Below are 24,872 nucleotides of genomic sequence, written 5' to 3'. Positions count from 1 at the left end.
GTATTTTTTTCCTTCAGATTTTATTTACCTAAAAGCACTTGAAAAAAAAATACAGCATGTCTGATGCAAGAAAGAAAAACTTAAGGGAAATTATGTAAAAAAGCAAATAAAGAATGTGACACAGACAGAGAAGGGGACTCAAAAAATGAAACAGCTGATTGCAGAAATCATCTGAAAATGCTCAGTGTGCATGAGTAATACACAAGTTAATTAAAACGGCAAGAAAAATCAGAAAGCATATAACAAGGAAAGCAGATATTCCAAGGTTAGAAAACACCCATATTTTGATTCTGAGGAGCACCCTGAGGGCCCAGTTACTCCTGCTCAGTCTCAGGGCTCGCTTTTGCTTTTCTATATGCTCCCGTACCTTGGCCAGGTAGCGCTCTTCCCCACGGGCACCGCCCCCACCTCGCTGCAGCATCTGGGCTTCAAAGAAGAGGTCATTGGTGTGGAAGGCGCCCTGGGTCTCCCTCTCCAGCCTCTCGACCACGGCCATCAGCTGGGCCCGCTGCTCCCCCTGCTCCTCCCCGGTGGCCCTGTTGTTGAAGGCGCAGTACCTCCTCCCGCACTCCTGGACCAGGCTCCTCAGGCTGAGGTTGTCCGTGTTTGTGATGTACTCATCCAACGACCCGCCCATCAAGTCCTCCTTGTGGGTGAAGAGGACCACCATGTGTTTCATGGCTTCTTCCCCGAAGACCTCCATCACCCTCCTCACCGCCACCGTGTCTTGGGCGGTGAAGCGCCCCAGCTGTGTCACCAGCAACAGCACTTGGGGCCCCGGGGCAGAGAGCAGGTAACAATCTCCAATGTCCTTGTACATCTCCTGGGCCTGATCCCCTGCCTCGAAGATGGGAGGCGTGTCAACCACCAGGATGTTCCTTCCATCCCAGGTCCCTGTCTCTGCCTGGCACTTTGTGGTCACAGCCTGGCTCCCCAGCTTGGACTCAAACACTGGTTGGCAGAGGATGCTGTTCCCTGTGGCACTCTTCCCGCTGCCTGTCTTGCCCACCAGGATGATCCTCAATGAGGACGATGCTGCAAACCAGTTATCTTCCTCTCTGCCTATAAAAAAACCAAGTTGTGTGTGTCTTACTAAGTTAGTGATTCTTAAGATTTTCAGGGCATGGATCTCATGGAATCTCATGAAAGTATGTGTACCTTTCTCCCCCCAAAACAGTCACATCTAAATACATATGAAAGTTCATATCCTTTAGGATGTTCTTGGATCACAGAAAGCCTACATTAGAAATTAGAAGCTTGGACCCACAGCCAAGGGAGGGACTGCCCCACTGAGAAGGATACTCTAAGTGATTCATGTAGAGCAAGGAAAATACAGCTTTTTTTTTTTTTTTTTTTTTTGAAAAGAATGTGGTCCCTATTCTTTTCCATAGATGGTGCTTTGGTCAATTTCATGCTAGATAAATGTGAGATTAGAAGGAGGTAGAGGATGAGAAGCCACGAATGGGAAAAGATTATCACCTCTTTTCCACCCACAAACCCCCAGGCTCAACGCATACATCTGAACCTCAGGAGTAAAGTGTGTCTCAGCTGTCAGAGCTGTGGTGACCTCCCGCCAAGGACCAGCTGAATGTCCCTGGGTCTCTGCTCTGTGGTTAGGCAGTTGGATGCTTGAAACTGACATGGCAGGAGGTTGTTAACTTCAAGGACAAAGTCTGGGAGATGCCCCCTGTATGGGAGGCTGAAGAAAAGTGGAAGAAAGGACATTAGAGGCACGTGTGTTGGAGACATCTGGCTGGTGGAAGTACAGGAAATAGAAGTGGTGTTGGGGGTGGAGTAACACAATCCAAGAGCTAAAATCTTCAAGGGATGGATGGGGGTGAGAACCCAAGGACTTTTAGAGTTCTTAAGAGTTCAAGTGAATTAAGTCCACTTGAGGCTCCTAAAATCTATTATTTTATTCCTTCTATTCTGTGTTGGTTCCTCCTTTTCTTTTCTTTTTTGCTTTTATAGTTTATTGCCAAGTTGGTTTCCACATAACACCCAGTGCTCATCCCAGCAACGGTTCCTCCTTTTCTTAGGCATTTGGAGCAAGCATGGTTACTAACTCTCTGTGAGAACTCTTCCTCTTTCCAGTTGGGAGCAGGCAAGAAAAGAGGAATCATTTTCACAATCTGGTTCCAAGTCCTTCAAACCCTGACATGAAGTTTCACTTCCACATTTCCCACCGATCATGTACACGTGAGACTATGGGGCATGATGATGATAGGGAAAGGGAAGAACATGTGATGGTTGCCTTTTTCTTCTTCGGCTTATTTTTTTAAATGTTTATTTGTTTTGTGAGAGAAAGAAAGTGCCAGCAGGGGAGGAGCAGAAAGAGACGGGGAGAGAGAATCCCAAGCGCTGTCAGCACAGAACCCAATGCAGGGCTAAAACTTGAGATCCCATGAGATCATGACCTGAGCCGAAATCAAGAGTTGGCTGATCAACCAACTGAGCCACCCAGGTGCCTACTCAGTTTAAAATAACTGAGTTTCTGTCCCCTTGTTTGAGGTGAAGGTCGGTGGACACAGAATAGTGATGCTACAGGTGCCTAGACTTCCTGCAAACACTGAGGCTTTCTTACCTTCAGTCATAGTTCCATATCCGCTCCTCTGAAGCCCTTCCATTCTCTTCTGGAATAAAAAAACAGGAAAGGAATAAAAGCAAGTGTCCATATGAGAGTTGCTAAGGCCTGAGAACACTTTCAATTCAGATATCTAAGAATAATTATCCTAGGATGAGCCATTTCCATTTAATTCCATTTTCCATTGCTAATTTTCTAACTCATATTTTCAAACATCTATGAATAACTTTATGCAAGCCAGGCGAAGTTAAGTTAGGTTATGTTAACCCAATGCATTGTTGCTTTTTTTTTTTTTTTGCAACTTACAGGAAATGAAGAAAGATTTTTAGAACGAATCAGTTGATTCTCTCTCCCTAACTTGAAAAGGCATGAAATGAAGAAAGCATCCCCCTATGGAACCAGGAGTAAGGCATCATTATTATTAGTGGGAATCAAAGTAGGAAAACTTGCTAGAATACAGGGGGAAAAAACCCCTGTCTTGCTGTAAATGATACTCGTTTGTTTGAAGTACTGAGAGTTTTCACTCCCAGAAACTGTATCAGATATTCCATTGGCAAAGAGGAAAGTACAAGGCTCCTTCCAGCAGGAAAGCGGGATGGGGACGAGGGTGCCTTCAGATATCGATAGCAGAGGACATAGTTGTAGAGGGCATAGCCCCAACACCTTCCTTACCACCGCACCCCCACCCTGCCCCACACCAGGGAATTTGGTGGAGAAAAGGTGGTGCCGTGACTAAAGGGGCGGAATCAGCATAGAGGACAAATTCAAGATAAACCCACTGCCTGCTCAGATCTTTTTTTTTTTTTTTTAATGTTTTATTTATTTCTAGGAGAGAAAGAGAGAGACAGCGTGAGCAGGGGAGGGTCAGAGAGAGAGGGTGTCACAGACTGAAACAGGCTCCAGGCTCTGAGCTGGCAGTCAGCACAGAGCCCGACGCGGGGCTCGAACCCACGAACCGCGAGATCATGACCCAAGAGAAAGTCGGACGCTTAACCGACTAAGCCACCCAGGCGCCCCTGCCTGCTCAGATCTTAATCCAACTTCTTTCCTGATGGGCTCTGAGGTCCTGATCCCCAATAATCACCATTTTTGGATCCCAGCAGATTTAGTCAGAAATCGGCACAAGGATTGGCATAAGTGTCTCATTCAGATGAGGCAGAATATTGGGTCATTCTTGGTATTAAAAAAAGTAAGTGCGCATTAGAGAAGGCAGGCAAGAGATATGCAACTATGAGTAAGATGAACTCTTAGGTTCTTTGTACTTATCCAGGTTTAAAGACTCTGAGGTTATGAAACACACTTTTTAAGTGGAGAAATGCACAAAGTAGCCGCCATCTGCAATGAACAAATGTAAATATTTGGGCATGTTTACTGGAGCTGTTCTGTTTGATTGAAAAGTCAAACATTACACAGGTACTTCTAGTAACACTGTTTGCCTCCCCCCCACCCAGCCTCATTGCCCCTCCCTCTGTCCTCTGAAAGACAATATTCTGAGGATTTTATGGGTCATTCTCGCTTGCCTATTTATACTTCTGCATACATATGTCTTTATGGATCATATATAGTACTGTTTTTGTATTTTGAAGTTTTTATGTAGGTGACCTTATTTATGGAACATTTTATTAATTCTCAACAAACATTGGAGCTGTTTCAAACTATATGCTTGTATACAAACAATGCTGCAAATGAATGCCCATGTAGGGGCGCCTGGGTGGTTCAATTGGTTAAGCATCCGACTTCGGCTCAGGGCATGATCTCACGGTTCATAGGTTCGAGCCCTGCATCGGGCTCTGTGCTGACAGCTCAGAGCCTGGAGCCTGCTTCGGATTCTGTGTATGTCTCTCTCTCTGCCCTTCCCCTGCTTTCTCTCTCTCTCTCAGAAATAAATATTTAAAAAAAAAAAGAATGCCCATGTACATACGTGCAGCAATTTACCTGAGATATATGGCTGCCATCTGACTAGGTATTGCTAATTATGCACCAGCCATGTATGAGAATTCTCAAACCTTCACTGGCACTTGGTGATATTAGACTTAAATTTTTGTCGCTCTTCTGGGCATAAATAAGGATATCTTAATTGGTCTAAACTTGCATTTTACTAATTACCATGGAACCAAAAGTGTTTTTCATAGCTTATTGGCTATTCAGGTGGCTTCTGTTATGTATAAATAATTTCTGCACATTTTTGTGCTCATGCAGTGGGTGTGTTTTTTGTTTGTTTGTTTTTGTTTTGTTTTGTTTTGGCCCTCCTTAGGGGAAACCATCCTCTTTTACTTTATACGAGTATATTAAGACAATTTCCTTCTTTTCCTATCTTCCTTTCCTTCTCCTTCCTTTTCTTCCCCTCTCTTCCTTTCCTTTAAAAATTTAAAAAAAAATTTTTAAATATATTTCTGAGAGAGAGAGACAGTAGGACACTTAACCGATTGAGCCACGCAGGCAAGCCTCCCTCCCTTCCTTTCCTTAAGCCCAGAGAATAGCACGTCTTTCATGTGTTGTCCTTGCCTTTGGTAAATTATACTCCAGCTTTTGCTAAAACTGTTCAAGTTCTCTGACATCTTTTGTATCTTCAGATGAGATTTTCTGAGGTTTGGGAACCTCAGAAAATATGCTGGAATCAATCTATTGATTCAGTAAAGACGACGATGATGGAAGTGAGGCTGCTGATAATGGTTCCATCATGTGAGCATCCGCTGTGTAGCCATCTGTAAGCTTCAGAATTCTTTCATGTCCGTGATTATAACTGTTCTTCTAAATTGCCTGTGATGTGAGGGGCGCCTGGGTGGCTGTCGGTAACAGTCCAACTGTTGATATTGGCTCAAGTCATGATCTCTTGGTGGTGGGATTCATCCCCTTGTTGGGCTCCATACTGAGCATGTAGCCTGCTTGGGATTCTCTCTCTCTGCCCTTCCCTCTCCCTCTCTCTGTCTCTCTCAAAGTAAAGAAAAATTTAAAAAATAAACAAATTCCCTGTGATGTGACCAAGATAGTCTTGAAATTTCTATCAAAATATTAGGAAATTGAGCAACAAATGACTGGCCCAAGGTCACCCGATTGCCATGGAGCTAAGATATATAAAAAGGCTCCTTTAAGGGGCGCCTGGATGGCTCAGTCGGTTGGGCGTCCGACTTCGGCTCAGGTCATGATCTCATGGTTCATGCGTTTGAGCCCCACGTCGGGCTCTGTGCTGACAGCTAGCTCAGAGCCTGGAGCCTGTTTTGGGTTCTGTATCTCCCCCTCTCTCTGACCCTCCCCTGATCACACTGCCTCTCTCTTTCAGAAATAAATAAAACATTTTAAAAAAAGGCTCTTTTTGACTACATATTCTCCTTGATTCCAGAGGGGGTAAAAGAGACTATTCTAAACAAGTCCACAAGCATCTTGGAACACCGCATACAATGCTAGCATCCCACGGTCAGGACACCAACTGATAGGCTGGAAGCCTGCCTTAGATTCAACACGGAGAATTGTATTGCAAAATCTGGGGTGCACGTCTTTCCAAAAAAGAAAAAAATAATATTCAAAAAAATTGCAGGAGGCAGGAGTTGCTCTGAATTGAAGTAGTTTGGTTTAAAAACAATCTGGTGTTTTTACTTGACTTGATTAATGTGACCCAAGTGGTGCTACGTGGTTGTCGCAAACGGCCAATCAAACTCAGGTTACGTTAGTGGAAGTGCAGTATAGTGGTTCTTCTGACCCATCTTCTGAGAGGGCCAGGCTCCAGTGGGAGACATGTCTCCCCCTGAAGGATGGAGTTTTAGGCAGATATTAACAAATAAGAAAGTGTCCAGAGGCAAGGCAGAAAGATATGGACAGAAATGCTAAAATGAGTCATAGACAAAATATTAACAGGATGGAATAAAGCCTTGGAAAAGACTGGGGGAGCATCGTATACCTGAAGGAATGTGGTATGTGTCAACCTCAACGTAGGCAGAAGTGAGAGAACTGGGAACGAAGGCAGATTTCTTCTCCGGGAGGAAAATTCTGCTAACCTTCTCCAAAATGGGATGAGGTATCAGGAGAGAGTGGCAGGCAGTGTGTAAGCAGAGATAATGACAGCAGCAGCCAGGGATGGTGGGAGGGTCTAGCTTAGGTAGGAGTTTAAAGCAAACATAATGCGCATTCTGATCTTAAAATTAAATGAGCCTGATTTCATCATGATGCGACTTCATTTTGTCAAACCATGAGAAAGCACTCTCTCTCATGCTGTTCTGGAAAAGATAAAGAAAATATTTCTTGTCTAATTCACAAGTATCTCCTTCACTCATCTGCCCAGTCCCTAGATTTCCTGGCTTGAGTCACTTGTTCCGTACTTGGGTCACTGTGAGGTTGTGACACAACTCTCACTAAGGGTTAGCAGACCAAAGAATTGTCCCATATGCCCTGAGCATGTTTGCCATAGACTAGAGTCCTGCTTATTTCATGTCATGGGAAGGGTGGGCGGTATTTGGGGCGAATGGAATGGCTTCCGATCAAAGTCATGAGACAGCGTCCCCTGAGGGGTCTTTTTGGAACGCCTGGCCCATGGGGTGGGGGATGGGGGGTGGGGGATGGAATAATGACCCTACATTTGTCCCTGGCAACCCTAGGAATCCCTCCTCCTCTCCCAGACCTTTCTGGGCCTTGGCACAAGTCAGGGACCCGGGGTGGTGGGGAGGGTTATGAGAAGTCTGAGAGAGTGAAACTGACGTGTGTCCCTACCTGTCCAGGGCATCTGGGGCGTTTGAGTTTTCTCCTTTGTCACAGGGGAGGACCAGAGCCGTCCAGCTTTAAGAAAGCCTGTGGGGTTCATGAGGATCATAGGGGCCGGGAAGGAGACAACGGGCCTGCTGTGCCACGACGTGAGATGGGCTGCGAGCGCAGGCGGAGGGGTTCCCAGCCTGTTTCCCAGCCACCCCGAGCCCCTGTGCCTGTGACGCCGACCATCACCGCCCGGGTTCACTGAAGGGAGAACCCACAGGTCCTGCCCCCCGGGGTGAGATGACACCGGAAGTCACCAGCTGGGACTAAACCGTGGGCCCTCAGACCCCCAACGACGCTGGGGCCTTACCGGCTCCCCTTACCAGGCGCGGCGCTGCGGGCTCCGTGCTCTAAGGCGGGTTTCAGGGCGGCGGCTGGCGGCCTTGGGGGGAGGGTGGGCCGACGGCTGCTCTCGGGGTGACTCTCGGGCCGGTGGTCTCGGGGTGGCGGCGACGCCGGCGGCAGGCGGCTCTCGGGGGACCGCGGCTCTGGAGACGGCTCTGGGGCGGCTCCCCGGGTGCCTCTCGGGGGCGGGGTCGCAGGGCGGCCAGGGCGCAGCAGGAAGCGGGGCGGGTGCACTTATGGAGGAGCCGCGGAGGAGGCCGTGGGCTCCAGGGCTCGGCCTCAGCGCCAGGCGGCAAAGGGGGATCGGGGAGCGCGGCCCGTGCCCCCCGCAGACGGCGACGGTCCCCTCGGGGTCCGCCGTTTCGCTGCTCCCAGCACCGATGGCACCCAGAACCCCGCTTCTCGAATGCTCCTGCTTCTCAGGGACGGAAAGCCCGGGCTGGTCCACAGAGGGACTGAAAGAACAGCAGTCGGACGTGATTTCTAGGGCTTTCCAGACCCCGTGGGTTGGCTGCCCCTTCTCTTCCTCTGAAAAACCAGCCCTGAGGGGGTTGGCCGGGTGTGGAGTTGATGTGTCCATTGATTCCAGGGGCAGGTCTGGGAGGCTATGGCTCTTCTGTTTGTCAGGTGATGGCACATTTCAGGCTAGAGTAATGAATATAAAACAGTTACTTTGCATTTGTTTCTCTGGCCTGAGGAAATTATTGGGGCTACATCAAAAGAAAAAGCTTCTGCACAGCAAAGGAAACACTCAACAAAACTGAAAGATAACCTAGGGAAGGGGAGAAGGTATTTGCAAATGACGTATCTGATAAAGGGCTAGCATCCGAAATATATAAAGAACTTATACAGCTCAACATCAAAACCCAGATAATCCAGTGAAGAAATGGGTGGAAGAAACGAGCAGACATTTCTCCAAAGAAGACATCCAGATGGCCAACAGACACATGAAAAGATGCTCAACATCACTCATCGTCAGGAAAATGCAAATCAAACCCTCACTGAGATACCACCTCACAGCTGTCCGAATGGCTAAAGTAAAAAACTCAAGAAGCGGGGCACCTGGGGGGCTCAGTCCACTAAGCACCCGACTTCGGCTCAGGTCATGATCTCACAGTTTGTGAGTTCGAGCCCCACATAGAGCTCTGTGCTGACAGCTCAGAGCCTGGAGCCTGCATCAGATTCTGTGTCTCCCTCTCTCTCTGCCCTTCTCCCTCTGATGCTCTGTCTCTCTCAATGATAAATAAACATTAAAAAAAAAAAAAACTCAAGAAGCAACAAGTGTTGGTGAGGTTGTGGAACAAGAGAAAACGCTCGTGCACTTTTGGGGGGAATGCAAACTGGTGCAGGTGTTGTGGAAAACAGTATGGAGATCCCTCAGCACATTAAAAATAGAACTACCCCATGATCCAGTAATTGCACTACTGAGTACCCCAAAATTAAAAAACACTAAACCAAAGGACACATACACCCTTATGTTTATTGCATCATTATTTATGATAACCAAACTATAAAAGCAACCTGTGTGTCCATCAATAGATGAATGCATAAAGAAGATGTGGTGTATATATACAGTGGAATGTTACTCAGCCCTGAAAAGAACAAAATTTTGCCATTTGCAACATGAATGGCTCTAGAGGGTATAATGCTAAGTGAAAGAAGTCAGTAAGAGAAAGACAAATAACATATGATTTCACTCATATGTGGAATTTAAGAGAGAAAACAAATGAACAGAGGAAAAAAAGAGACAAACCAAGAAACAGACTCAACTATAGAGAGCACCTTGGAGATTTACCAGAGGGGAGGTGGGGGGATGGGTGAAATAGGTGATGGGGATTAAGAGTACACTTATATGATGTGCAGTCAATGATATATGGAATTGCTGAATTGCTATATGTATACCTGAAACTAATACAACTCTGTATATTAACTATACTGGAATTAAACTCAATCAGTCAAACAAACAAAAATCAATTATGTTGCAAAACGAGATCCGAGCATGATATGTGTTTTGGCTGAGCCCAGTCTTATCCTAGAAAATCTCCAGATTCCTTTCTGTTCATATTTGAAGTTAGGCTTAGAGTCACTTAATAATCATTGCCTGAGATTTTGAGGGGAATATAATTTGAAACAATCTCTTGCAAATTCAGAAAACCTGTCCATCAAAATAGAAGAGAAAGAAAACAGTTTTTATCTTGGAACAGGCATTAAACCGGAAGGCGATGTGCATTACAAGCCATCCTCGAAGAGATTGTAAAAACAAGGAAATTGTAGGTTGCCATGTGTGGTCAGGATAAACTGTAACTATTCCTCAAGTAAGAAGATTTGACCATATTATTTATTAAACACAGTTTGCCCTAAATTCACCTGGTAATTTGGTGGGCCACCTGTTAGCTAATTCCTCTGTGAGAGATGGTGAATGGGGTTGATATGCACAAGAGGTGCTAGGAACAGCTCAGTGACAACATAAGAAATGATGAGATGCCATAGCTTGTGTATTTCTGACACCCACAGCCTCTGCTGCCATTAACCTCGGGGAGATGTGCATGTACACTTTGTTCATCTGCAAGTTTAACCCAGTGAATAGTGAGTTCTATGTAGGTAGAAGGCAAGAAAGACAGCCATGGGAGGTAAGAGCGAGAAGGATCCCAGAGTTCATCTAGAAGATTTTCTTTTTCTCCTCTCATTTTAAAGATAAGGAGACTGATGCCCAGAGCAGAGGAATGTCACTCACAAAATCACATGGTTAATTTTAGTATACAGTGTAAAGTATGCATCAAGATTCTTTTTTATTTCAAATTGATGCCCATTTTCCATCACCATGTCTGGAAAAGATGATCCTTTCTCTAATAATTACTTTGTAATATTTTCCAAGAATTTATTGATTATATTTCCATTGGTCTATTTCTGGACTCTATTCTGTCACACTGATTCATATATATGGTAATATTTACTAATACCTTGCAGTTATGATGCGTGTAGATTGATAGCCAATCCTGCAATCAGGGAGTATGAATCCTCCAACTTTTTCTTATTCAAAATGGTTTTTGTTTTTTGTTTTTCTCCACATATAAATTTTAGAAGCATCTTGTGAATATCTACAAAGAAAATCCCACTCAGATTTTGATCGAGACGGTGTTGCTCTATCGATGAAACTGGGGAGAATTGACATCTTAACAATACTGAAGTTTCTTATCCACAAACAAGATATCTCTCCATTTATTTAGGTCTTCTTTGATTTTTCTCACCAGCATAGTTTTCAGCATAAAAATCTGAGATTTATCCCAAAGTAGTTCATGGTTTTTAATGCTATTATAATAGTACTGATGATTTAATTCCAATTTCCAATTGTTCATTGCTAGTACACAGAAATATAATCAGTCTTTGCATGTTGATCTTGCATTCTCATACTTTGCTAAAAAAATAGAATATTTTTTCCCCTCTTTGGGATTTTCTGCATTGATAATCATGTCATCTCTGGTTAAAGAGAGCTTTATTAGTTCCCTTCCAATTTTTATGACTGATTTCTTTTCCTTGCCTCAGTTCACTGGCTGGATGTCCAGTATGATGATGAATTAGAATGATAAGGATGGACATACTGGCCTTTTCTTGACCTTAACAAGAAAGTATCCAGTCTTACACTTTCTGTATTCTTACTGATTTTCGGTGTATGTGTTTTACCAAATACTAAGAAAGGGGGTTAAATTTCCAAGTATACTTTCGTATTTGTCTATCCTTTTGATTTGTATAGCCTTTGCTTCATGTATTTTGAAGAAGTTTTAGGTGTACGCATTTTTAGGAATGTTATATCTTCTTGGTAAATGAACATATTTATCCTTCTGTAATGTCTGTCTATCTTTAATAGCATTCCTTGTTTGAAGCCTGCCTTTCTAGTGACACAGTGATTCAGCTTTCTTTTCATTAGTGTTTTCATGGTATTTCTTTCACCATATTTTTGCTTTTCACCGACCTATATTGCTGTGGTAGACAGAATTCTAAGATGGGCCCTGAGATGCCTCTGCTAGTGGTGCGCAAGCCCTAGACTATCCCCTCCCCTTGAGCATGGGGAGACCTGTGGATAGGACGGATGTCACTTTACATGGCAAAGGTGAAGGCACTCTGCCATGTGATTAAGGTCCTTAATCTGTTGGCTTTGGGTTGGTCAAAAGGGGGATTACAGGGGTGCCTCGGTGGCTCAGTCTGTTAAACGTCTGACTCTTGGTTTCAGCTCAGGTCATGATCACACGATTTCATGAGTTGGAGCCTCCCATCAGGCTCAGAGCTGACAGTGCTCAGCCTGCTAGGGATTCATTCTCTCTCTCTCTCTTTCTGCCCTCCCCCACTCACACTGTCTCTGTCTCTCTCAAAATACATAAGTAAACTTTAGAAAAAAAGGAGAGGTGGGATTATACCAAGTAGGCCTGACCTAATCAAAAAGATTTAAAAGCAAGAAATTCTCCTGCTGGAGACAATATCCATATTCAACATCCAAATTGGGAACTGTCCATCAAGGAGAGCAGCCAGGATGACCCTCTGGGAACAACTCAAGCAACTCAATGCTGCCAACATCTTGAATGAATTTGGAAAAAGACCCTGAACTCCAGATAAGACCACTGAGTGGCTGACTCCACAACTGAAGCTTTGAGCAACTCTGAACACAGGACCCAGTTGGGTCTTGCCTGGACTCCAGACGCACTGAGACCGAGCCGATGAGTGTATGTTGTTTCAGGTTGCTAAGTTGGAGGTCATTTGTTAGGCACCGGTATAAAACTAATACACTTGTCATATTTCTAGTGAGTTTCTTTTAAACAGCATGTGGTTGGCCTTGCTTTTTAATCCAATCGTATAGTCCCAGCTTTTTATTCCAGGGTGTTTAGACCATTTATCACAGTCTATATTGAAGTAATAATAGACCATGTCACATGTCGTTTAAGGAACTTACACTAGTGTACTTACCATTTCTCCCTCCCAGGTGTTGTCATATGCCTGACTTTCACATATGTTGTAGATTCCTCAATACACTATTACTATATAGATATAGATCAAAATTTCCACATCTGCACTTTGTAACTGGCATCTAATCGTATCCTACCTCACATTTCCACTCGCTCCCAGCTCTATACACACAATAATGTGCAATATTCATTATTGTGAATAATACATGTAGAGTATGTAGGAGTGTGAAATATATCTGTTTACGAACATGAAATTTTTTATTTATGAGTATTTACTATTACGAAAAGTTTCCTCTTGGATTTGCTGTTTCTGTATCATAGTTTTATGGAATTTAACTTACAAAATGATTTCATCATATTTCATCATACACAACAACTATAAAGATGAATGTTAATATAAACATCTCAATAAGAAATGGAACCCCCTTGGGCCCCACCTCTTGGAGCAAGTGCATAAGGGACGGCTTAGAGACAGAAGTCCCGGACCACATGCCACACCCTGCTCTCTCCAATACTTCTTTTTTCAAAAAAATTTTTCTTTAGTGTTTTATTATTTCTGAGAGACAGAGAGAGAGGCAGAGTGAGCAGGGAAGGGTCAGAGAGAGAGGGAGACACAGAATTGGAAGCAGGCTCCAGGCTCTTGGGCTGTCAGCACAGAGCCCGACGTGGGGCTTGAACCCATGAACTGTGACATCATGACCTGAGCCAAAGCCGGACACTTAACCAACTGAGCCACCCAGGTCCTCCCTCTCCAACACTCCTTCTAACACTCCCTTGCGATGTCCCAAGTAGAGCTTTTTACCTGTGGATGTCTAAGCCTTCCCTTGATTCAGGCACACATTTCCATATGAGAATTTAAAAACCATAATACTTATATTAGAAGTCCCATTTCTACATGCAAACAAGACAGAAACAAATAATAGGAAATGACAACAATTGCAGGGCATGTGTGGACACGTGTGCATGAGACAACGTGAAATGAAAGAATAACGGGTTAAAGTCAGCCCTGCAGTGCGTGAATTTACACACGCGGCCCTGGAGGCCGAGCTAGGGGCACCGGCCCCCTCCCTACTGCCCTGCGGGTTCCTGAGTTGCCAGGTCACCGAAGGGATCCCCCATCTCTCAGAGCCCCCATGTGAGCCCTCCTGGGCTGCTGAGGACACTAAAGATGGAGATTAATAACGGAATTTTGCCCAGCTGTGCTTCACAGAGTGTAGCTCACTGCAGGGGCCACTGGGGCCTTCAGGCCTCCTGACCACAGCTCACCGTAACCCCGAAGTCCAACCTGCCACCCCCACTCGGCCACCCCAAGAACTCCTGACATCTAAGCACAGGTGCGCGGGCCCTTCTAATCCACGTAGAGCTGGGACGGCCCTAGCGGTCCCCCAACAGTCACCTTCTCCACATGTAACTGGCTGCCCCAATACCACCCTCCTTCCAGTCCCTGAACCCGGGCCAGGTGAGTAGATGCCTCCTGTTGCATCCACACCGCCGGACTTGAGCACGGCTGATTTGAAGAAAGAACCTAGTCCCTGAAAGTGTTCAGTCACATTCTGACATAGCAATAAGGAAACCCTATCGGTTGGTTACATAGCCTAAGGATGGCGTCTGATTTTCTGATGTGGCGTTCAAGCACTTTCATGGGCTGTCTTACCCCCATTAAAGTCCATGGTGCCACCATAGCAGGCGAATTTCAGGGGGTCTGAGGCTGTCCACCAGGGCACCCGTGGCTCCCTCTCTTCTCCATTGTGTGAAAGATCCTCTGGGGTTTTTGTTTGTTTCTGCAAAAACTCCATTTGATAACTACATTGAAGACATTCCTCAAATTTCTACCTCACTTTGAAAAGACATGAGCCATAATAAGTGCTAGAAACTTGGAAACTGTGTTATTTTCAGTAGAGTTACATTTATCTTTTGGCAGTAAGTTATTGTAAAGTAAATAAACCGATGTATCAGAAGTAAACATTAATGTGTATGACCCTGATATCACTTTCACTGCTGATAATAAAGCATCCAAGGGTCACGAAGGGACAGATCTCGCCGGGCATAAGAACTAGAACGGTATCAGGGAGGATCAGCGTCTGCTTTGCTCTGAGTGTTTGTGTCTTCTCAACATGTTTTAAACTTCATGCCTAAGAGGATGGTTTTAGGAAGTGGGGCCATGGGGAGCTGGATCAGTCAAGAGGGTAGATCCCTTATAACTGAGGATTGTGTCCTTATAAAAGAGGCCCCAGAAAGCGGGCTCATCCCTTCCACCCTGTGAGGACACAGCCAGAAGCCAGCAGTCTGCAACCCAGAGAGGTCTCTGACCAGACCCTGACTGAAATGGCATCTCCGTCTTGGACTCCAACCTCCATCTTGGAATCATGGGGAAAATTCTTCTGCTGCTTATAAGGGGCCCAGTCTGTGGTGTGTTGTTGTTTTAAATAGCAACGCAAGCAGACTAAGACACTGTCTACATTTTGATAAATGCTCAAAATAAAAATGCTTGTTTCCCTTTGCCATGAATCCACTTTCTACTAAACACTACCAGTCATTCCACTATTTTTTTCAAGAAAGGAAAAATGCATCGAAACTACTAAAACGAGCTAAGGACGTTTGTAGGTTAGACACATGTAAGTGAAAAACTGTCCAAATATTCAAAAGTGACACCAAACGCTTAAGAGTAAACTTGAGCCTCTGCAAAGTTGATAGTGTTCGACGCTTCGTATGTCATTAAGACTCTGCGTCTCAAAGTCCAGGTTTCTTTTGAAAGTGGTTTTAAATTCCCTCGGGGCCATGTACTCAACCCTTATCCTTCTGGGTTCCCCGCGTTTTGAAGGGCAGCGTCCTCGATTAGGGCCTGTGGCCCCCACAGGGGGAGCAGCAGGATAATTAACAGCGCGCCCCCCAGCAGCAGGAGAGCCTGAAGCCACATCCGCCACGCGGCCTTAGGCCAGCACCGCCCGAACCGCTCCCATGGCCGCGGGTCGCCAGCCGCTCGGCCACCAGGCGGAGCCTGTCCTCGGGGCGCACGTCGCGCCGCGCCCGCGCCAGGCCGTACGCGTCGTTGGTGAAGGGCGCGCCGTCGTGCTCCCGCGCCAGCCGCTCCACCAGCGCCAGCAGCTCGTCCACCTGCGCCTCGCGCTCGGCGCCCTCCGCGCGGTTGTCCAGGGCGCACACGCGGCCGCCGCACTCGGCCACCAGGGCCCGCAGCGCGCGGTTGTCGGTGGCGCGCACGTAGTCGTGCAGCGACGCCCCCTCCAGGTCCTCCCGGCGCGTGAAGACGACCACGGCGCGCGCCAGGACGCCGGCCCCAAAGAGATCGCGGACGCCGCGCACGGCCTCCTCGTCCTGGGTGGTGAAGCGGCCCAGCTGCGTCACGAGCAGCAGCGCGTGCGGCCCGGGCGCCGACAGCACGTAGCAGCGGGCCCGCTCGGTGCGGTCCGGGTCTGCGTGCCGCCCTTGGGCGCTGAAGAGGTCGGGGGTGTCGGTGACCTCCACGCGCCAGCCGGCCCAGCGGCGGCTCCCCACGTCGCAGCGCCTGGTCACCGGGGCGGTCGCGAGCCGGGACGGGAAGCGCCTGTGGCCCAGGATGCTGTTGCCCGTGGCGCTCTTGCCCGCTCCGGTCCTGCCGGCCAGGATGAGCCGGAGCCTGGGCTCCTGCGCCAGCGGCTGCTCGGCGTCCCGGTTGTCGTCCGAACCTGCGAGAACAGAGTGGAGTGGGCCGCCGGCCTGCGAGCGCGAGGCCCGCTCCCGCGGGGCCGAACAGACGAGGACGGCCGCGCTCCCCGCTTCTGCTTTTCCAACCGGGCCTTTGCAGGCGCTCTGGCTACCGCTGGGGCGGCTCCGGGGCACCTCAGCCATCTTCCTCCCATCTTCGGCCTCAGCGCGTGCACCTGTCCGAGCTGCGCACCGGGTGCACGTCGCTCTGGAGGGTCCCCCTCGATGCGCGCAGGCCGTGACCTCAGCTGCCATTGCCTCTGATCGTCCGCACCGTGCAGGGCGGTTCGGTGCTTGACGACTTCCGTGGCCTCTGCCAGACTTCTCCCAGAGGCCATCCCAGCGAGGCCACGCGGGAGGGCACAGCAGGCCCGGAGCTAAGGGCTGTCTGGAGTCCCAGACACCCCGGGTTGGGATCACAGCCCAGCACGTGCCAGCTGTGGAGCCTTGGGGACGTTGAGGGTAAGCCTCCAGCCTCTTGTGCACAAGGGGAGGGGTGACGGAGCTGCTTCTCCCGGGGTTGCTCAGAGGATTAGGCGACGTGGTCTCTTTCCTGCTTCCCTGCCTCCCGCTTCCCCTCCGCCCTCTCTCTATTCAGCCTGCTGCCAGCAAGATACCCTTAGTCCTCCATCCTTGTTCCCTAACATTCTCCCGGCTAAACCGTGTTCCCTCTAGTCCAGGATCTCACAGCCTCCGCATCTATGGGGATCAGGGTAGATTTGTTATGCTCATTGTACCCTTTGGGACCCAAGCAAGACACAGGCTTGTCAGGGCGCTTAATGTCCCACAGTAGGACAGGGGCAGAGGTCCAGCAAAAATGCCAAGCCGGGGCTCTTGCTGTTTCACCCCAGCGTGGGGACACGTCTGGGATTTGTCTCTGTTCAGTCTTGACTTAGCCCATGGCCTTGTGACCCAGAGCGGACGCCTAGGGGCAAGTACCCACTGAGATCAGCTCTTACCATAGGCATTTTCTTCATCTCTTGCCATCTTCCGTCCTCCCATGCCTACCTGAAAGAGTTCCAAACACAAGCTGTTCGTTCCTTCATTCATGCAGTCATTCATTCATTCATCGAAGAGACATAACTATCTCCGGTGGCTCCGGCAAGGTCCAAAGATGCGGTGACAGCCCAGGGAAACGGTCACGGTTCCTGCCCTCCCCTGAACAGCGGGATTTGGGGAGGAACCCCGGAAGGACCCGGTTGGCGTTGGAGCGACACCGTGAGAACACTTGGTGAGCCCTTTTCAGGGGCCCCGAATGCAGAAGACAGAGGGGAGGTGATACCTCGTCCTCCGTGTTAGTGATGGAGCCTTAGCTGTTAAGTTTCCAGGGAGTCTATGCAGTGGCATAAGCTGTAGGCACAAAGATTTCCCAGGAGATTCCGCAGCCAGGGTCACTTACGAAAACCCTGAGAATTAGCTAATCTGCTCATCCACCTTAGGGCGGTTGGCCTGGGGGAAAAATATAAGAAGAAATTTTGTATTTTGTTTTGGAATTTGAAAAAGAAACCAATCTCCCATGCTCATCTGAAGAGCCTGTGATCTGCTCTCAGAGAACTAAATAATTCGGCTCATGTCATCTGTGTAGATACGACCTGTGTGCTGGAGAGATGGGTCACTCCCCTCTGGCTTCTGCTCTTCCTGCCCCAAATCTGAGGCTTCTCAAATAAGCGATGATACTCAGGTCCAGCAGGATTTCCTACAGCTAGCCACTCAGCCACGAAGTGGGTCCGATCTCACGACGACCTGGACACAAGGGCACAGCTCTGCTCCGTCTTCTCCTCCAGCCCGGTGTCCCACTCACTCCCCATCGCGGTCAGCTGCTCCGCAGAGGACAGGTTCAGGGCCTTTCCCTGCCCGCCTGTGCACTCACCCCCACGACCACTGATTCTCTCCCAAGTTTCTGTCTGAGTCCTGTCTGTGCTCCACCGGCCATTTCAAATGCTACCTCTTCATGGGGACACCTGGTTACTGCAGGTAACCGTGCTGTGTCCCAGGGGTACCACATAAGGACAAGCAAAGGGAGTGGTTGATTGATAACTTGCCTCTGACCAGTTAGATGACAGGTTTGCCTTCTGCGGTAAACCCCCTGCCGGCTCCCCAAAACCCTTGGTAAAGTTCATCCCACAGGCCTCAGGTGAGTAGTGATCTTGTGTGTAAAAATCAGCAAACTCCCATAACTTCTCTGAACATTTCTCTCATGACACAGCTGAACTGAAGAAACAGCCAGAAAATTCAGTGCAAAGAACAGGAAATTAGCCAAAACAAGAAGTCCTTGTCAACGATGGAAATGACCTAATGTGCTCTAGGAAATCCACTAACCTCCTGGCCCTTTGGGACTTCGCAGAGGGTTTGGGATGGGATTTGAAACTTTCTTCCAGAGTTTCTGAGAGCTGAAATCTGGGGTTACAAAGGCATGTAGTCTTTGACAGATGTAGAACATGAAGACACCCATCATGTTAAATGGAGTTGGAGATTATTTAGTCCAGTGCTTCTTGAACCTGCTATCTTTTGGAAGTATCTACGGAGTGTTTTTAAAATACATATTTGATGTTTTGAATCACAGATCTGTACTTTATTAAAAGTGGGGTGCCTGGGTGGCTCAGTCTATTAAGTGTCTGACTCTTAATTTTGGTTCAGCTCATGATCGTGGGCTTGAGCCCCTCATTGGGCTCTGTACTGACAGCGCAGAGCCTGCTTGGAATTCTTTTTCTCTTTCTTTCTGTGGGTCTCCCCTGATCACACAGTCTCTGCCTTTCTCAAATATAAATAAATAGTTAAACTCAAAAAAAGTCTCACCCCTCCACCTGAGTGATACTTTTTTATTAAAATTTTTAAAATATTTATTTATTTTTGAAAGACAGAGAGAGCATGATCAGGGAAGGGGCAGAGAGAGAGGGAGACACAGAATCCAAAGCAGGCACCAGGCTCTACACTGTCAGCACAGAGCCAGATGCGGGGCTCAAAGCTCATTGGACTGAGCCACACAGGACCCCTTCACATCCTCCCCTCAGAGATTCTAATGCATCCAGTCCCGGCTCTGAGTTTCTGAGCCATTCATTCTGTCCAAGCCCTTTATTATAGCCAGTGTGCCGGTATGAAGGAGAAGGCTCCCAGCCCCCAGGGCCCTGGGCAGCTTGGGCGGGGGAAGGGATGTACGAGCACACACAAGCAGGTGTGCTGCAAAGGTCTGAAGGCCAAGTTCATAACTGTTGGTGGCTCCTGCAAGTCCCTGGGGCGCACAGGGCTGAGGGGGTGGAGTGTGTGAGCGGGGACAGCTCGCAGACACGATTTCCACTTTGTGATGTGTTCTGAGGTTAGGCTCGTTTGTCCTCAGAAATATCTTTTACCTTTGCTGCAGGCGCCCTGGGGGGGGGGGGCTGCAGCCTTCTCCAGCGTGTCCCGCCCCTCAAGCCCTTTCTGACAAGGCGAGGAGCGGGCAGGAGGAAGGCTGGAGAAGATGCTCACCGCTTCTTCTGAACTTGCTTTCTCTCAAACCCAGAGCATCCAGAGAAGCCTGGAGGTGTGAAGTTATTCTTTCTAGACCCCGCTCCCCTTCCTGGGAGGTAGTAGAATGCAGTGCTCACAGAGTGAGCTGCAAGCAGGCCCTGAATTCCTTACAGTCCCTCCCCCCTTCCTTCACTACCTCTCCCCCCCCTCCCCCCAGTGGCTCCCTTCCTTCCCCTGTGTGCTCACCTTTCCCGCAGAAGTGGTGTCAGGCTCTGCTGTTGTCTGCAGAAGCCCCCGACCTGGTGCTTTCCTTTGGGTTGTGAGTGCAGAAGGCTGTCCCTGCCAGCACAGCACAGGGAGGAAGTCTCAGAGCCCGGGAGGGAGGACCCAATGGTGCTGATTTAAAGGGACAGGACATGGGCCAGGAGGGCCAGTGAGTGGTGCCTTTGCATTGTTTCCACTGCATAACCCACTCCCTGCTTTGGACTGTGGGGATCTTTTCCGAAGGTCCCTGCGGCACCACATCTTGTTCCCAGGAGGGACTGTAGCCTCAGTGAAGGACGATGTACACTTCTGAGGCCTGTTCTCAATTTCAGCCTCTGCCCACTACTCTCACCTCCAGTTGCCTTTTGCTTTTTAGAGGTCTGCCTATACAATGGCCTCTTGGGAGTCTCCTTCCCCAGGAATCGGGGAGGAATCCTTGACTGGACATCAGTGTGGACACGCCCAGCAATGTGGTCCTCTCTGCCAGTTTCCTCGTTCTTAAAGAAAAGGAGGTCTCTTCAGCTATTAAAGATCAGATAGCAGGAAGAGGGTGGAATTTTCGTAGGAGCCTCAGTCCAGCCTCCGTTGGTATCTCTGACCCCGGTTTCTGTTTCTTCTCTCTGGGGGGTCATGAGACAGGTGAGAAAAATAGCCAGACATTGCGTGGAGAGAAGGTTACAACGGGGTACGGTGCTATGGGCCCTGGACCTGGTTAGGTCAGTAATCAACTCTGTGATCTTGCCTAACTCACTTACACTTTCTGGAGCCAACTCTCCCTGTGTGTAGTTAGGGGGTTCGCTTAACCTGAAGCTAATGTTCTGGGGTCTGATTTTTACCCCGTCTTGCCAGTTCATTCTCTCAGGTGAAGATACCCAACCCACGGCCCTCCACCTTATCCCCGCCCCCTCCCCCGCATCCTGTCCAGCTTTATTGAGATATAATTGAAATGTAACACTGTGTAAGTTAAAGGGTGCAATGTGCTGATTTGATACCCTTTGATATTGCAAAATGATTGTCAGCATAGTATTATTAGCTAACCCCTCATCACATCACATATCTACCATTACTCTTTTTTTTGAGTGAGAACATTTAAGATCATCTACTCTCTTAGTAACTATGAGTGTGTGATACAGCGGTTTGAACTATAAGTGCTGTGCTGCTCTTTAGACCCAAGAACTTATTTGTCTTATAACTGGAACTTTGGACTCTTGGACCAATGTCTCCCCATCTGCCCAGCCTCCAGCTCCCGGTCACCACCGTTGTACTCTCCATTTCTATTAGTTTGGCTTTTTAAAATTCCACGTAAAAGTGATATCATACAGTATTTGTTTTCCTCTCTCTGACCTATGTCGCTTATGATAATACCATCAAGTTCCACCCACATTGTTGCAAATGACAAGATGTTCTTCTTTCTTTTTGCCGAACAATCATATATATATCTTTTATCCATTCATCCATAGGCAGACACTTAGGTGTTTCCATAACTTGGCTGTTGTGAATAATGCTTCAGGGAGCTTGCGAGCGCAGATATTTCTTTGAGATCCTGCTTTCATTTGCTTGGATAAATACCAGAAGTGGGATTGCTGGGTCACATGGTAATTCTATCTGTAATTTTTCGAGGACCCTCCTTACTGTTTTCCACAGTGGCTGCACCAATTTATGTTCCCATGAACAGTGCACATGGTTTCTCTTTTCTCCACATCCTCCCTAACACTTGTTACCTCTTGTCTTCTTGATGCTAGCCATTCTCACAGGTGTGAGGTGACACCTCATTGTGGTTTTCATTTGTATTTCCTGTGATGATGGTGACACTGAGCACATCTTCATGTACCTATGTGCCATCTGTATGTCCTCTTTGGAAAAATGCCTTTTAGTTTCTCTGTCATTTTTTAATTGAACTGTTCATGATTTTTTTTTGCTATTAATTATATAAGGTCTTTATATATTTTGGATATTAACCCTTTATCAAATATATGATTTGCAGATATTTTCTCCCATTCAGTGGGTTGACTTTTTTGTATGTCAGTGGTTTCCTTTGCTAGGCAGAAGCTTTTAGTTTGATGTAGTTTTGCTTGTTCTTCTTATCTGTTGCTGCCTTTGATCTTGTGGTCAATCCAAAAAATTATTGTCCAGACTGATGGAAAGGAGCTTACCCCATCATACTCTAGATTTCAAGCCTCATAGATTTATTGAGGCTCATTTTATGGCCTATTGCTCATATTTAGGAGAATGTTCTTTGTGTGCCTATAAAGAATGCATATTCTACTTCTTTGGGTAGAGTACTCTAGTGTTAGGTCTAGTTGGTTTATACGTCGGTTAAGTCTGCTGTTTCGGTTCCACCTTCTGGTTAACTTTTGTATGCGTTGTTCAACATGGGACTTACTGTTGAATTGTCTACTTCCCCTTGACATCTGTTATTTTTTGCTTCCTATGTTTCAGGGCTCAATTGTGAAGTTTGTGTGTGTTTATAATTATTATATCCTCAAATTCTTTGTTCTAGCACTTCAGGTCTATGGATGAGTCCCACTAGTAAAATTTTCATTTCAGTTATTATACTTTTCACCTGCAGAATTTCTATTTTGTTTTTTAAAAAAAGCAATTTCTGTGTTCTTATTGACAAGTAAACAACAGCTAATCAAAGCCTGGAAAAGTAATCACTATCCAGACTTGCTACACCATGTTACCTAAAATGCCCAGTTTTTAACAAGAATTGTAAGACCTACATTGAAACAGGAAGGTGAGACCCACATACTGGAAAATCAGGCCATAGGAATCTGCCATTGCCTGGCAGATGTCTGGGTCAAAACAGCCAGCTGCGGTGCGTGCTCTGAACAGTGCCCTGGTTGGAGATTCCCAGGAAAACGCCCAGCTCATCCTCAGGCCAGCACTAGCCTGCAGAGAGATGGGAAAAGATGGCCTGTGCAGAGGCCAACAGACCTCCATGGTGGGGTTCCTCCGTGGCCCAACCTTCTTCCGTCAGTCCGTTGTGAGCACAACAGCAGGCACAAATAAGAAGTCAAGAACTTGTGACTTCGCCTTTGTGGCCTGATGAGGAAGACAGACTCAAGGGAGGTGAGGCAGGAAATTGCTGTGGCTGAGTTAGATGCATGGTTTACTGTGCATGAGTGAATTTACAAGAAATCACCCTGTTCCCCATTTCTTGAAAATAGAAGGGATTGTGGAAAACAGCAACAGAGAAATTCTTCCGTGAGATGTTGGCATAAACATTACAGTCATTCCTTTATCCCTCGCTAAAGTTTTGCTCATCGTGTTTATCATTTGTAATAAAGCACTCGAGACACTCTCTTTCCTCGAAGATGGAAGTGAAGCAACAAAAGACGTCCAGTTGAAACCAAAAGACGGAAACGAAGGCAATGGCAGAAACCGTGCAAACTTCGCTGTAAATCCTAGAGAGGGCAGGTCACCGCCAGGAGTGGCCGACAGCCTGTGAGTCTGTCCCTGACCCCCGTTCTCCCGAGCCAACTCTTCCACCGTTAGTGCCGAGGAATGGCTAAGAATCCAGGGACCATCCAAGCAAATGCTGTGGGGTTTGGCTTTGCGGGACTGAAAAGTCTAGGCGGATGAGCGAGGAAAGATGCTGCGTGTGTGGAGAGTAGCAGAGAACTAGGGGACAAACATCCCTCCTTACTCACTTCTTAGGCTCTTGGCTGTTGGTGCTGGCTGGTAAATAAAGGTGATCTCCGTAACTATCTGTAACTGTCCATTACTCTGATGGCCCCAGGGATGTCAGGGCCTTGGGAAAAGAAGGCCCATACTCGTATTCACACCTGGGCCCTCCTCGGGGTCTCTCTTTGCAGACCATGGTCCCCTGTTCCACCTGGAGATTTATAACTACAGCTGATCAACACCTGAGAACTTGCATGTAAGTGGTCGTGGGGTCACGGATCGTGCCTGGGGGAGAGTCTGGGGATTTGTCCTCGTTGGGCGAGGCCCAGATAGACTCCTGTGACACTGTTCTGTAGTAGGCATCGGATTTAGACAACCTAGGACTTCTTATCTGTAAAGATACTGGGGCACACGGGGGTTGTGGTTTTTTGGGAGTTGTTTGTTTTTGGCTTTTCTCCAAGCCATAGACCTTGATAGTGGCAGAATCAGACCCACACCCTTTTCTACTGACTACTTTTCATATATTAATGGGAGACATTCTGCACTGATTAAGAGGAAATAGTCCTTTTGTGCGGTGTTGGTATTCTGTAAGAGTGCGGTTTCGGTTCTTGCTGCTGGGACCGGGGCCTGCTTTTGCCTCTGACCCCCAGCTCATCCCACCCTGACAGTCTGCCTGTTCGCCTTAAGAGCTCAGGAGGCCTTAACGCACTATCAGGCCTTACATTCCTGTGTCTTTTTAAAAGAAACAATTTTTAGTTTTTGTTTCGATGTTGTATAATTGTTGCCAAAAACAAAAGTCTTCAGAGGACTGAAATCTAAATTCTGAGAAAGCCACAACCTCTGTCTCATCGCTGAGACCCATGGTGCATCTGGGCCAGAAATGTGGTGGGGAATGAGGAAGAATATCATCTCGCAGCTCAGCCCTGCCCAGAGTGTGCCACCGAAGGGGAGACCTTTGGGTTGCTCGGTGGATGGGAGAAGGCAGCAGGCAGGGGCGAGGTGGAGGGGGGATGCCTGGCGCTGCTCTGGCAGGTCGCCACAAACTCCAGCTTGAAACAGCTGAGACACGGATTGTGTCATTGCTCCCGGGGTCCAAAGTCAAGATGCCAGCAGAGACGTGTGCTCTCTGAAGGCTCGAGGGGAGGACCTTACTTGCCTCTTCTGGGCTCTGCTGGCAGCTGGCCATGTTGGTGCTCCCTGGCTGGCAG

At 47.6% G+C, this 24,872-nt stretch overlaps 1 protein-coding gene across 1 annotated transcript; it reads right to left on the bottom strand.

Moving 5' to 3' along the window:
- Positions 1-71: 71 nt before the first annotated feature.
- Positions 72-20,116, bottom strand: LOC120230906. The gene is made up of 9 exons (XM_039230694.1): positions 20,020-20,116; positions 17,919-18,143; positions 17,286-17,334; positions 15,504-16,307; positions 13,891-14,131; positions 7,648-8,211; positions 7,286-7,319; positions 2,585-2,633; positions 72-1,062 (listed from the first exon to the last, which is right to left on the bottom strand). The coding sequence occupies exons 3-9, from the start codon at positions 17,326-17,328 to the stop codon at positions 182-184; spliced, it is 2,616 nt and encodes an 871-aa protein (XP_039086625.1). The 5' UTR covers positions 17,329-17,334; positions 17,919-18,143; positions 20,020-20,116; the 3' UTR covers positions 72-181.
- Positions 20,117-24,872: the final 4,756 nt, after the last annotated feature.

The sequence above is a fragment of the Hyaena hyaena genome, unplaced genomic scaffold (assembly GCF_003009895.1).
Source record: "Hyaena hyaena isolate Hyena2069 unplaced genomic scaffold, ASM300989v1 scaffold_50, whole genome shotgun sequence".
NCBI classification, from domain to species: domain Eukaryota; kingdom Metazoa; phylum Chordata; class Mammalia; order Carnivora; family Hyaenidae; genus Hyaena; species Hyaena hyaena.
This window is presented reverse-complemented; position numbering and strand designations above follow the sequence as displayed.